Raw genomic sequence first — 15,268 nt, 5'->3', positions numbered from 1 at the left:
ACTACTTCAAGAACTATTGCAATGCTGTAAATTCCCTAAGTTCTGAAAGGCTAATGAAGAGTTGGAAAGCTCAAGAAAACAATCATTTGTAAACAAAGCTAGGATAACCCAAATAGCCGTCATATACCATCGTATTCTTGTGGCCCCACTTCATTGCATGGTATTCTACCACAAACCAGTCTCGCAGAGAACCACTCTTTCTGTACTTACTTTTCCTATCAGGGTATGTATCCTACATGAAGGGTGTTTCCATAGGCATTAGAATCAGGTTGCCTAATGGCCCATTCCTGTGCATGCTGTGGAAATGTTGGATTTTCATCTCAATATATTTATAAAATTCTCTTAACTCCATTCAAGTACAATGTTGACTCTTGTTCCACTTTATTCCTTTTTTTTTTTTTTGCTTGTTTTCATGATACATGTTATCCAGGATCCGTTTGTCATATGCCACATTATTTTCCTTTTATCACCAAAAATAGATGAGGATGTAATTATTATTATTTTGTCTGGCCAGCACCTATTTCTTCCTTCTTTTAGAAGGAGTTCCCACCCATTTTGGCCACAAAGGTAGGTGACTTTTCCAGGCTAAGTTAATCATGGTACCTCACCCTCTGTCAATAGTGATAGGAGGTAGGCATGTGACAAAAGACAGGCCAACCAGAATCCTTTCTTCGGATTTTTTTTCAACTGAGGCTTGGAGAGAGAAGCTCCCTTTCTTTCTCTGTAATGATGCGAATTCAGAGTGTCTGAGGCTGAGTCCCCCGCTAGGGAAACTGACCAGAGTGAATGAAGTAGATATTCCAGAGAGAGAGAAAGAGCATGTCCTGACAGTGGTTGAGGGCCTGGTTGCAGAAGCTCGTAAGCCCAGTTCCATCATGCACTGCTATAAGTCAATATATCCCTCCTGGGCTTAAGCTAGTTGGAGCTTGGTTTCTATCCCTTGCATCAAACCACCTAATACCTTCTCTGGGATATCAAATTTCTTGAAGGGATGCCCAGCCACAAAGAAATACTCCTGATAATGTTATCAACGATATTAAAGGCTTTAAATTAGTTATAAAATTTTATTTTGAAAGAATACATTCCATGGCAACTATTACTAGAATTAAAAGATTACAGGGACCGGCCCAATGTGGTTAAGTGTGCGGGCTCTGCTTCGGCGGCCCAGGGTTTGCAGGTTCGGATCCCGGGCACGCACCGACGCACTGCTTGGCAAGCCATGCTGTGGCAGGCATCCCACATAAAGTAGAGGAAAATGGGCACAGATGTTAGCCCAGGGCCAATCTTCCTCAGCAAAAAAGAGGAGGATTGGCATTGGATATTAGCTCAGGACTGATCTTCCTCACCAAAAAAAAAAAAAAAGATTACGGCCTTCCTATATGCCTTAGGATGCTGGAGGCCCAATATATTTTAGGTCAATTAATCCACTTTCGAAGACAACTTCAAAATCCATCTCTCAGTTATCGTCTCACCTTGAAACTAAATAAGAATCTCACAAAATTTGACATTCATTCATATTTGTTCACTGTTCTTAAAAATATATGCTAGTTAATTAGTCATTCCTTCACAACTTAGTGGCCTCAAAACTCTCTTAAAAGTGAGTAAGCCAGCTGTGTTGAAATAGTTTTATAGGAAACATGGGTCTGTTTTTCATCCTTTCTCTCTCTTTTTTATTTTGTAAAATTCTTCCATCATTTTTTTACAAAAAGTTCTATCAATGAAAAAACATGGGTCCCTCATGTTATGTTTATTTAGATTGATTAAGAGGTGGGTGGAGAGAGGAAGGTGTGTACTCATGAGATTTAGGAGCTAGTTTGACCCAAGAAAACTCAGCCAATAAATACAGCAACTGTTCTAGTTTAATTTCTCAGGACTGTTTTCATTCAGATTGATTGTGATATCTCTCCAAAGGGTCAAAACAAAGAAGAAACATTGTTCCCAAACACTCAACTTCATATATTTCAAAGAAGTCTTAGTTTCCAAATACCAAAATCTGATAGAGTGGAGCGCAGAAACAGAACATTATTAGTGAGAACCGGGGCTGGCTATTTTTGTTTTTTTTTGTTTTTTTTTTTTTTTTTTTTGTGAGGAGATCAGCCCTGAGCTAACATCCGCCAATCCTCCTCTTTTTTTGCTGAGGAAGACGGCCCTGGGCTAACATCTGTGCCTATCTTCCTCCACTTTATATGGGACGCCGCCACAGCATGGCTTACCAAGCAGTGCGTCGGTGCGCGCCCGGGATCCGAACCAGCGAACCCCGGGCCGCCGCAGCGGAGCGCGCGCACTTAACCGCTTGCGCCACCGGGCCGGCCCCTGGCTATTTTTGTTTTTAAAGCTAAATTGTCCAGTTGGTTCAATAGTAAGAGCACCGATTCCGTCTCATTCTTGTAAATATTCTCTGGTTGTGTTCTGTAGAGGAGGGTATATACCGTAGTGGTTAAACACGTGTTCTCAGGTGTCAGACTACTTGAGTTTTCATCTCGGCGCTGCTAGTAAAAATAGCTAGGTGGTCTAGTGCAAGTTGCCTTAGTCTTGGTTTTTTCATTTTCAAAAGGGGGATAACAACAACAATATTAATGCATATTATTTTTGTAAGGATTAAATGAGATAATACGTGAAACACGTAGTGTGAGTAGTTCTCTGTAAATGCTAATGTATTATTATTAGAATTGGAAAGAGGTCAGGCTGTGGAGTTAGTCGGACAGGAATTTAAATCCTGTCTTTGTCCCTTGCCCAGTAACAGTTTATTCAATTGTTAAGTGAATATACTAAAACCTATTTCATGGGGGTGTACTGATGATGACATGTCTGACATGGTATTTGGCACATAGGAAGTAGTAGCTATTTTTGTTGTTTTTATTCTGCATTATATAAGTGAACTTAGTACTAGGCTTAGAGAATCCCACTGAGAAGTGGAATATAAAGGAAAGGGTAAGGGTTCCATTAAGTGATCCTGGATCCAGAGATCAACTGCAATCATACTTGATCAGTATCGTGTCCCGGGATCTCAGCACCTGCCTGTCCCTAGACCTCAGAGCATAGTGAGTTACTTGGCTATTCAGCACTGAATAGGGACTCTCTAATGCGGAGGGGCTTCCATATAATCACATCTGGGCACATTTTGTTAGCGTCCAGCCTGGCAGTCTGTCTGGCTCACTGATAAATTCTACAGCCATATTTTACCTGCCTTCTGGATCAGTGACTCAATTATTGAACTCATTATCTTAAAAGCCCCATGAAAGAGAATGAAGCCCCCAAATATACTCATTTTCTACTTATTCTTGACTCAGTGAAGTCATTCATAAGTTAGAAGGTAGGAAAATGCAGTTCATCTCTCTTAACTCACTCTATAGTAAGGTTTCATTCCAGTCAAAACTGGAGATAATTATGCCATTATTAAAATGATAGACATGGATTTTAAAATAATCTTGTGCATTAGTGTGACTTTAGTTATTTCAAGTATTTAAATGCCACCCGAACTTTTTAAAGTAATATATTTGGTTTGTTTGGGTCTTTTCAGATTTTTTTTTATTGAAATAAAATAAGGTAACAATCAATTAGAAAAAGCAATCAATCAGATTATGTAATCACCTAATGTAGTGGTTCTCAACAGAGGGCAGTTTTGCCCCCCGGGAAACATAGGGCAATGTCTGGAGATGCTTTTGTGTGCGTGCATGCGCATACACCCTACTGGCGTCTAGTTAGTAAAGGCTAGTGATGCTCCTAAACATCCTACGATGCACAGGACAGCCCCGCACAACGAAGATGTATCTAGTCCAAAATATCAATAATGTCAAGGTTGAGAAAACTTGGCTTAATTTTGCAGCTGTTATAGTTCTTCACTTTCATTGGGTCCACTTGAGAATCTCATGGAAGCTTGTCCTCTCTGTCCAAAAAATTCATGCACCCACACATTTTTATATATAAACTCGTGAAGGGTCCACAAATTCTCTTTCCTAAATCTCTTCCAAGTTGAGACTCTCCACTTTTAGACATAGGAATTTTCATCACAATCTCAAATTCATTACTAAAATATAAAGAAGATGATATAACAGGCAGTGTAATAGAGTAAGATACACATTTTTTTTCCTAGTCAAAAATCCCCAATTGAACTGGGATTCGGTTTTGGGTAAGTAACTCAAGCTTGATGAATTTAAGTTTCCCTGCTCTAGAATGGGCTTGGTGATATTTTCCCTAAACAATGTTGGTATTATAAATACTGAGCTTTTGTACAAAATGATTAGGAATAGAGCAGGAATAGAGCATCAATTTTCCCTTTTTTCATTGTATTTTAACAAACATAATATGAACATAATGATAACAGATACAATTTACCAACTACCTCCTATGAACCAGACACTGTTGGCCATTTTACATGTGTTATTTCTAATCATCACAACCTTACAAGATGTGTATTTATTATTACTACTTAGAAATGAGTACACTGAGTCTCAAGGAGGTTAAATAGATTGCTCAAGGTCTCATAACCCCTCCCTTTACGATTCAAATTCTCCCTCTTCTTTCAAGAGTTTGTCAGTGCTTTTGTAGGAACAGTCTTGGTTATTTAAGATTCATTTCAGTAGAGCCACATACATGCACACACACACACACACACAATAATAATAATAAATATTGATTTGCTGACTGAAAGGTAGGCAGCAATGAGGTAAAACTTGAGTGAGAATGGTAAAGAACATCTATTGATCGATTGTTGGTTTCAACAGCTCATACAACAGGAGTGGAGTAGAGGGTATTAGCAAAGAGGTTTTTCAGTAAGAGGTGTGTGCTACAGGACGAAAGATGCACTTGGCTTTTCCACATATGCCCTGCAAAGGTTAAGTAGGGGATACACTTAGAAAAGTGGGGTAACTGATAAAAAGCACCCAGTTTCTGAGCATCAGGCTCTGATTCTTCCTCTAGTGAGTCTGGAGAGGGAGCCGATTTACTTTCACACTCCCAGATTCACACTGATGCTGTCCCTCTAGGGCTCACTCTTTATGGAGAAAGTCTGGTAACTAGTGTATGATCAAGGAATATTAGAACAAATCCACAGCCATTTGTGGGGAAGCATATTAGTTTGACACTTGGGATTCTTTTTTTAAAGAAAAAGATAAGTAGCAGAATCATTCTGGAACCTGGTTTTTGACAGACATAATTTTCCAGTAACGTAACAAAACACAAGATATATTGATAGAACTTAATGTTCAATTCAAATTCAACCTAACTCAACTTAATTCAACGAGAACCAAATAAACTATGTTTTCCTTCCCTTTGTGTAGGGAAAGACATTTTTCCAGAACTTCATTAAGAAAAAAGAATCTGTTAAAAACCTGGAATGGAGACCCACTCCTCTTCCAAGATCCAGCTAAAATGTAACCTCCCTGTGAAGCCTTCCCTGACCAACATTCTCTTTTCTATGCTCCCGTTGTACTTTATACACATCTCTATTACAGCATTCTCTCAGTGTATAGTAATTACTTCTCTCTTTCGCTCATCTTCAATCTCATGGAATGAATATCTTTATACACCCAACTCCTAGTCTAGTGCCTGGCACAAAATAGATGATGCTTATATATTTTTGTCAGTAAGTGAATGAGTGAGTGATGGCTAATTCTCCAGTTATGTATATAGATGTAGTCAAACTCCTACATACTTAAAAGGAATTAAAAAATAAAACACCCCCAGGGCCATCTCAGTTAGACATTGATAGCAGACCCAAATGAATTATTTCCCTCTTTCTATTATAACCACTTCTCCTCTGAGAACTCATAACATAGAATCAGAAGACCCTGCTTACCATTTTTCCAATCATCATTACATATGGGCCCAAATACTTGTTCACGCCGAAGATGTCTAATAGACGGATGTACCAATAAATGATGTTCACGCAATAGATAACCCTTCCGTCACTCCTGAAGGGCTGGTCTTGGAGACGAAGGATCATTCCGACGGAGAACAGAAGGATGGCTATGAGGTCTGTGACATTCCAGTACTCCTGCAGCCATACCTTCACTTTCTGTAGCAACTTCCCTGGCTCTGACATCAGAATCTAAAAGGCAGGAAAGAGAGTGGGGTTAGGTATGATTTCTGTTTATCTTTTCAGTCCGGTTGGAAAGTGCTTGGTCTGTTAGCTGACATTTTGTCTCCCTGTATCTACTCAGAGAATCTGGATGGCCTAACAACTGAGCTAAGCTTAGGCTATCCAGATGCAAATATTCTAGAAGCAGACATAAGCAATAAGTTTGATTCTTTGGGTTGCCTTACAATGCTAAGATACACATTAGGGTTTTGCTATAAAATTATTGATTCCTAATACTCTGCAAATCTCCCAAATCTCCTCTATCTCAGTAAACAGCATCACCATCCTAAGATACTCAGGCCAGTAACTTAGGAGGACTCTTCCATTCCTCTCTTTCACAACCACATCCTCTGCATCAACATGTCCTATCACCTCTATTTCTAAATACAACCTAATCCAACCACTTCTCACCACCTCCTCTTCTGCCACTCTATTCTAAGCCCCATTACATCTCCTAGATGATCGCAACCACCTTCTAACTGGTATCCCTGCCGCCATTGTTGCCCACCCAGTCTCAGTGTATTCTCTGAACAGCACACAGAACGATCTTTAACAACCTAAGCCATGATCTGGGTGGTGATTACACGGTTGCATGGGTAGGGAAAACTCATCAAGCTGTACCCTTAAGAGTTGTTCATTTTATTACAGGTAAATTATACCTCAGCTTAAAAAAGAGACGGACTTGAGAGACAGATGAACAACAGCAATAGAAACTAAAGCAAATTACAATAACTGAATACTTAAGCCTCCCAATGGCTTCCATTACAAATAAAGATCCAACTCCTCACGGTCTCCTCATTTCACGTCCCACCACATTCCCCCCATTCCCTACCCCACAGCCGTAGCGGTCTGCTCTTAAGCATAATAAATCCATTCTGTACTCAGGATATTTGCACTTATTCCTTCTGTTGTGCATTTCCTGCTCCCAGATTTTTACATTTCTGGCTCCTCTTCAAGGTCTCTATGCAAATTTCCCCTTCTTAGGACAGCCTGCCTTGACCACCCTACCTGCAGTGGTCTCCACATCCCCAAGTCACTCTCTAATACATTACCCATTTTATTTTTTGAAGATTTTATCACAATATGTAAACATCTTCTGTATGCATGTATATGTGAGTGTACATGTGTGCGTATCTATCTAACTATCTAGCTCTCTAGCTGTTATCTATCCATGCAACCCTCTCTACATCTATCATCTATCATCTCTCTCCATTAGACTGTAAACTTTGAGGGCAGACTCTTTGTTCTCCAGGGCCCGTTACATAATAGACACTCAATAAATATTTGTTGACTGACTGACTGACTGTGGCATAGACACCTCACAGTAATTCTCCAGTCCCTTGTATATCTTAATTGCTGGGCAATACTCAGATTTACCTTATATCTAGAGGGGCCCCTTTGCTGCCACCTACTGTATGAAATGCCCAGTTGGGTAGCGGGAGTTGCTGCCCATCCTGCACCACAGCCTGCCCCCGGGTGTGAAGAGCCAGGGAGGCCAGCCTAGTGAGGCTATGCAGCAGGGCTACTCCGTGAATCATTTGTGCTTACCCCTGAGATTTTGATCTCTCTGAGCCATGACCGCCACTATCCCCACTCAGGACGTCTCAAAGGAGAGGAGAGCCAAGACTGGGGATGGGGCTAATCTGTAGCTACTTATTTAAATCCTCATGTCACTTTAATGGTTTACCTTGGCCTGAAATATTAGAGAAGGGAGGTCTTAGTTCAAGACTAGGGCTTGGAAGGCTGAGCAAGATGCCAGGAGCCACCTGGTAGCCTCATTCTTCATTCTCTGTAGTCCTCATTACTAAACCCTAGCCTTTAGTATAAATCAGAATCACCTGGAGGGCTGGTGAAACTCGGGATGGCCGCACCCCATTCTTGAAGTTTCTGCTTCAGTATGCTGGTGTGGGCTTGAGGATTTACACTTCTAACAAGCTCCCAGGTCATGTGGGTGACCACAGGCTGAGAGCCACTGTCCAACCCATCAGGAATTTCTGCAGCTGCTGTTGTCCCGTTGGCTTCTCACCCCCCCGCTGCATCCTAACTAAGCCAATGGTCTGTGTGCTTGCATGTGTGTGTGCGCGCAGGGGCTGGGGAATGCCTCAGAGTTGCTCTAACCCTTTGCCCGCACTTTCCTAAAACTGTTAAACACAAAGGTTTACAGTATAAGTTTTTCAAATAGTGGAAATATTTTTGTGAAATCTCAACATAAGAGAGAAAAGCAGAGTGCTTCGGGGTGAAGCAGGAGTGAAATGCCGAGTCCCCACCCTGTGCCCCTTTCCCTTCTCCGGCCAGCTCTCAGGCACCTCTCTAGGATCCTGGGGCTGTGAGGAGCGTCACAGCTTGGAACCCACTGGGGCAACGGAAGGAGAGGCGGGCCTAGAGACGGATCAATCAGGTTTAAGACCTAGCTCTCCTTCCTAGCTGTGGGATACAGAAAAATTGCTCAATCGCTGAGTCTTGGCGCCCATACCTGTAAAGTGGGGACGTCAGAAGAGCCGCACCATTTACCTCAGAGAGTGTGGGGAGGAGGACCCAAATGAGATCACGTCTACCGACGCACTGGTGTCAACAGTTCCCTGCTATTAAGGGATTACCGCGGCTTGTTTTGGTGACTACATGCAGAAGTATGTGGTGCTGGGAAGGGGAGGGCAGCATGTGAAACCACAAAGCCCTCCTTGTATAACCCTTGGAAGGCACGGAAGCCTACAAACTTTTCCATGTTTCCAGGATCTTGCGTCTGAAAACCAGAAAGCCTGCGTGCTGACCGTGAGGAGGCACGAAGGCAGGACCTGTGGGGTCCTCTACCCCTTGGGGGCTGAACATCTCTTTAATGGGTTCAGACACACTGCGGGGGGGAGAGTGAGGGGGTGGCTAAAGAGGAAAAGGTCAGACACTAAGTGGGCACTGCCTCCCTCCCCACGGCTTCCTCAGAAGCAAGGACTCTTCAGGTGACCCCCTGCTGACCCCAGCCTCCAAAGCCCTGCCCTCTCCGCTATTACATGCCGCCTCAGGAGAAATGGATATCCAGGCCTTGAGGCTCCTGGCAGCCTGCCTGCTTGGCAGCCTCTTCCAGAACAGTCTGGGGAGTACAGACTGCTCCCTGTCTTCTCCAGTCCCTGGAGCGATTCCAATCTCCCTGCTCAAGTCTTTCCCTTTTCTGCTTATCATGGGGAAGGACTATGCATCTGGGTGTTAAATCACAAGAGTGAGCTGGCACTTCCCAGCAACAGAACCCTCAGTAGAGCTGGCCTCGGTTCTCAGAGAGCTACACAAAGACCAAAGCAATTTATTACTGTTTTTCACTTTGCAAGTGGGAAATCGACAACACTGGGCAGGAAGTAGAAGGCACTGTGAATGGGAAGACCTAAGTGTTGACAATTAGTTGGAATAAGACAAGGAAAGGCATCCATTAAAAAAAAAAAATCCAGTTCCTTATAAAATGGGACTAGCGAACCCACCTCCAAACTCTCAGGATGGGGGCATGCTGGTTAGAATTTAAATATCCTCAAAGCAGGTTAAAAACCCAAGAGAAAGGCTCTAAATATATATAAGAGATTTTTTTTTTATGATTCCAATACTATGGCATCTAATATATACTCCATCCACTTCTCTGGAGAACATTCTAGAGCTAAAACCTAAGATGGTCAGGGCCTCTTAACCTGTTTTAGTAATGAAGGCAAAGGTGAAGGTGGATTTGTAGGAATCCTTTTGTCTATGGAGCCCAATATATTTTCCCACTCACTGTAGTACAATAAGTAGGACTGTTCTGGAGCTCTTGAGGGTACAGTGGACTTGACAGGGAGCTATTCTTCCAGAAAAGGCCTCTCCTGCTGACTGCAGTTCCAGGGGAAAATGCAGAGGAATCGTCACTACCACACCAGCCTGCCTTCCCTAAGGGCTTTTCTCTGCGAGAATGGGAGTGCCTTGAGCAGGGTTGCAGAGCCCTCTGGTGGACCATTGCTAGACCACATTCATTTTAGCGGCTCTAACTCGGATGGGGCCCTGAGGCCAGCTTTGACTTCAAGTAAGTCGTATGGGGGTGGTGTTGTGATGGCTCCTTTGAGGCAACGGGGGTGAGAGGAGAAGAGAGGGACCCACATGCTCAACCTGCAGTATGAGAAATATGCTCAGTTGACCTCGGTGACGCCTTGGGCTGGTGGAGAGGCTGGTGCCCAGCAGGTGCATAATAAATGTTGAGAAGGAATAAACCAGAGAATAAATTAATGAATAAATTCATTAATCATATAATAGAATCATAGCTATTGGTAGACCGTGTCCAAAGAGACCTAGAGTAAGGGGTTGCAATGGGAGTTAAAAGTGGAAAAACTTTAAAAGTCATGTTTATAGGGAAGAGGAAAGGGAGGTGTCAATAGCATCAAAAACAACTGGAGGGTTTTTTTGGGGCAAGAGCTATGTTAGCAGAAAATAGACTAAATCCTAAGCAGGCATGGAGTGACAACCCTATAAACAACCCTATAAACCTCCCCAGGTTTGTCAGCAGCTCTCGAAGCCAAGTCCACTATTTCTGTGGCAGCATTAGAGAAAATAGTCTTCTGGCTTAATTTGGATCCCAAGTGTCCCCCTCTCCTCTCCATCCACAAATGTAACTAACCACTGTCTTTCTCTTATGTTCTCTTTTATGAAAGCGATTACCTCTCTCATCTTTTCAATTCCCAGGGTGAAAATGTAGGAAATGACGATCCATTCCTGGGTGGAAGGCCAGCGCTCCATCTTCACTAACACGATATAGTTGAAGAGCATCAGGTATCCGATGTACGCCAGCTGTAAGGAAACACAATACAGCGCTCTGGCTGCTAAGACCCGGGAGCCCAGCCCCGGGGCAGGGCCGCTGCACTGCAGGACAGGGCAAGGTCAGCAAGCAGGACCCAGAATTCATGACGAAATGAACGTCAAAGCTCTAAACTATCACAAGAACAAAAAAAGACTGTAATATTTGAAATAATTTGATATGCAATCTTCCTTTTGACCCTCACACATGTCTCTGGGGCCCCGTACTTCGCTTGTACCTAAGCGTCATGACGCGTCATCTGGTTTTGCAATTACTCAGTTTCTCGTGTCTTCCTGGCTAAAAGGGAACCTCTTCTTCCAGGGGCTGCTCTTGCACATGCATGAGCCTCAGGATGTTGAACTAGGGCAGCACGGTAGATTTTTGCCTAATGAATGCCAGGTAGATTAAATGTCTGTGAGAAGGAAAGGAAGACGCATATTATACTTGTAATTTGGTCAAACAAACATAAAAATAGCCTGGAATTGATCTCAGAGCACCAGTTTAATTCTCTTCTTAGTTAATGTCTTCTTTTTTTCTCCTACCTTAACAGGCTTGGCTTGGCAGTGCCCTTGGTGAGTTTTACCTATTTTCCATTATACCACCTTCTTGCCCTGTGCAAGCTGGGATATTCCCTCCTGGTTTCTCCTTCTTTGAAACAAAACAAGAGAAGACAAAGCAATTTATAGAAAGGAATGGGTCTGTGTGGCTGACTGTCGCTTGGGGTCGGGTTAGCACCGGAGATTGAACCCTGATGGAACTGGCTGAATCACTGGGTGTCCCGGGAAAACTCCTCAGGGTTCAGGTTTGGTGACTGTCACTGGGGGATTCAGTTATGTGTAGAAGGGTGGAGTGTAGGAGGGCTGGTGAGGTTCTTGCATAAGAGGCTGGAGAAAACACTCACCCTAGGGGACATGGCATATAAGCTAAATCTTCTCTAGGCAATGGCTCAAATTGCTGGCTTTAGGAGCCTCAGGGGCTGTGAGTAGGACCCAAGAGTGAGTTTAGTCAAATCTGTACTCTTCGAAGCCCACATAGCAAAGAATAGGACACAGTGTGGGCAAAAGGATTGAGGCCTTGAGAATTCTGGAAGTACTGTATGATTTGGAGCCCCGGAGGCAGCTTAGAAAGTGGAGAAAGATGTAGCCTGGCTAGGAGATACAAAGGGGACCCGGCAGCCCTATAGAGCTAGAGAAATGCTGCTTTCTCTTCTAATGGGACCACCCTCTTGCTTTCTTTCCATTTTTCAAAAAATTAATAAACAGATTATTAATATAAGTCAAAGGTATTTTCTGAGACCCTATTATGTTGATGCATTTACAGACACAACCATATAATTTCTCATCTCTTGAAGGGCAAACATATGTTGAAGTCCAATGAGAGCACATATGGAAGCATGGGGGCAGTTCTGTCGATGCTGGAGGGTCAGCAGGCTCATTCTCCACCTGAGAGATTTCCACTTGGACACCCACTCCCTCAGGACCGTCACTGTAACCCAGGCCTCAGTTCCTACCCCTCCCCTTCGGGATCATTAGCGCACTGTGAAAACCTCACCTACCAAGAGTCTATTCTACCTGAAATCATGTAGGATGCTGTTTAAAATGTAATTTGCTTCATACGGTTCCTGTTTACTATTATACACTGGCATCTACTCTCTAGACCCTGCAACTACTGCATTTTACAAAACACAAAGAAAGGACTTCAATGGTTAAACTCTAAAATATGATCTCAGCTTCCTTCTGACCTGAAATCCTTCTCTCTTTCTGGTTGCTTCCTTCTCTTTGTTGGATCATATGCGGTTGCTTCTAGGTGAAATAAATCTTGTTAACTGCCCTGGTTTTTATCATTTTCCCCAATTCATTTTAAAACATTCCAAAGCATTATCTTCTCTTGTCACACGTAGGCCCAGAGACACACCCACAATTCTTTCAGAACCTCTGCATTTTAGCACTTAAGTAACTTCTCCACCTGCCTCTTTCCTTTGAATACAGGTCTAGTGTACTTGGTGCAAGGAATGGCGTTTAGTGGAAGGACTGTAGATGCAGAAGTCCGTGGAACTTGGATTTAAATCCTAGCTCAAGTGCTTCGAAGCTCTACCGTTTTGTGTACATCACTTCACCTGCCTGGGCCTCCATTCTGTGAAATGGAGATGATGGCTACCGACCTTACAGAGCTTTTGGAAGGACTGGGAGGTGGAGGGGAAATATATATCTCTCTCCCGATGCAGTCTAGAGGCCCATTGAATGGTGGCTAATATTATTATTCGTCTCTTTTTTCAAGAAACTTCTATTCCTTTTGTCTCCTCTTACCTCAGTCCTTGCTTCCTTTTGATCCCCTGTTAATTATTCATCTCTCTCCTCTTTTTTTCTTTTTAAAATTGCCCTTATTATGGTTTATGCTTCCTCCATGATCATCCTTTTTAGCTCCTGCCTGTTCTTTAAGTTCCAGTTACTCTATAATGATCTTTTCTTTCCATAATCAAGCTAAAATATAATATTTTTGGACAACTCTCAAAATATGGACTTCTGAAAATAGGGCTTTAAACATGTTTAAATGGCAAACAGAGGATTGACTGCTGTTCTGGAAGCAACCTCTCTCAGAACTCTCCAACATTCTTGGGGCCCTGCTGCAGATTACCTTAACATGACGTGCTTTAACGGTGTGTGTGTGTGGGAAAAAAATATATACACATATACAAACACACACATATATTCTCTATAAGCTTTAACAAGCTGTGTGTAGAATGTCAAAGCTTTGAAAAGAAACATAACCTTATATTCTTAAGTCGGTGGAAATCCTATAAAAATTTGTGTTTAATTTGCTTAAATATTCTTTCTATAAAATTGCCATTAACCAAGATGCATGACTCCTAAACTATGAAATGCAAGCCCCAAAGCCTGCTGCAGTTGCCTGTGGACCCCTGGTGGGGCTTTGCCATTTCTTACTTCTTCCCAGGCCTATTCCTACTGCCCCTCAAGAGTGGAGGGGGCACATGCTGTTAGCAGAGGAAGGAGTCTGTCACTGCTGGAGAAGCCCAGAGCACACACCCTGCCCTCTGACCTGGTACCACTTCGCACCTTGAGTTGGTATCCTCTCCAGCTGCAACCGTGAAACGGGCTCTCTCACAAACCAGGTCTGGAAGCCAGTTGGATCCCTGCCTCCTTTCTTCTCGGAACAGAAGAGAAGCCGAACTGCTCCTCCAGAAACTTGCTAAGGTACAGAAGTGAGGTTATGTGGAAATGAGGTGTGTCCTACTTTTTAGAACCTTGGGGGTGTTGAAGGGGATACTTTCGGAAATCAGCCTGTGAAATACTCTTACAGAAAAGAACACAACCAGAAGCAAATGGGACCTTTGATCTAAAGCTGAATTTTATTGTTGAGCATCTCTAGGGATTTAAAAGATGCGCACTCCTCATCGCCTTGTACTTCCTTGAGGCCTGGGCTTTGTCAATATATAATTGTGGATTTCTGAAAGTCGTGCAAATGTTGTGCAAACACAATCGAACACGACTGGCACATCCAGTCTGATGGGTTTGCTGAGAGCTGGACACAAGAGCCCCACTTCTCAAAGAGGCAACTTCACAACCTGACATGTATCATACAAGGAAAGCAGTGCGTCCCATGCTTCCTGGACCACAAGATTCATCTGGGAAGCTTGTTAAACACACAGCCTCTCAGGCTCCTCCATGGAGATTTGATTTAGTGGGTCTGTGATGGGGCCAGGAATTTGCATTTCTAACAAAACCCCTTATCATCATGGAAGTTTTGGAAATACTGGGCTAAAACCTCAGCCCTCTGTCTGTGGCAGTGGGTCTCAACCCTGGCTTCTCATTACAACCACCTGGGACTTTGAAATATCCTGAAACCCAGGCTGTGCCCTAGACCAATGACATGAGAATCTGTGGGAATAGAACACAGGTATCTTTTTTTATAGGTAAAGATATAGATTAAATAGAACCCAGGTGTTTTTTAAAACACTCAGGTGATTCCAATGTGTAGTCAAGGCTGAGAACCACTGGCCAGGGCATTAGTGATTTAAAAACATTCTTGGCTAACAGATTGCCTCAGCTGAAAAATGGGACTAGAGGAATCAAGGAAGTAAAATTAATACTGAAGGTGCCGGCCTGGAGGTGTAGTGGTGAAGTTCGTGTCCTCTGCTTGGGCAGCCCGGAGTTTGTGGGTTGGGATCTCAGGTGCGGACCTACACACTGCTCATCAAGCCATGCTGTAGCAGCATCTCATATGCAAAGTAGAGGAAGATTGGCACAGATGTCAGCTCAGAGACAATCTTCCTCAAGGAAAAAAGAGGAAGATTGGTGACAGATGTTAGCTCAGGGCCAATCTTCCTCACCAAAAAAAAAAAAAAAAAACAAAGAAAAATACTGAACACAGATCAAGGA

General features: G+C 43.0%; 1 protein-coding gene across 19 annotated transcripts in view; it reads right to left on the bottom strand.

Annotated features, from left to right (window-relative positions):
• TRPM3 (transient receptor potential cation channel subfamily M member 3) overlaps positions 1-15,268 on the bottom strand; it is a 791,340-nt gene that overhangs the window by 55,217 nt on the left and 720,855 nt on the right. For all 19 annotated transcript variants that reach the window (XM_058565673.1, XM_058565675.1, XM_058565677.1 and 16 more), the window contains 2 exons: positions 10,736-10,864; positions 5,798-6,049 (listed from right to left, as the gene is read on the bottom strand). In XM_058565673.1, coding sequence (XP_058421656.1) covers positions 5,798-6,049; positions 10,736-10,864 — 381 coding nt within the window. The remainder of the gene's footprint in view (positions 1-5,797; positions 6,050-10,735; positions 10,865-15,268) is intronic.

The sequence above is a fragment of the Diceros bicornis genome, chromosome 22 (assembly GCF_020826845.1).
Source record: "Diceros bicornis minor isolate mBicDic1 chromosome 22, mDicBic1.mat.cur, whole genome shotgun sequence".
In the NCBI taxonomy this organism is placed as follows: Eukaryota; Metazoa; Chordata; class Mammalia; order Perissodactyla; family Rhinocerotidae; genus Diceros; species Diceros bicornis.
This window is presented reverse-complemented; position numbering and strand designations above follow the sequence as displayed.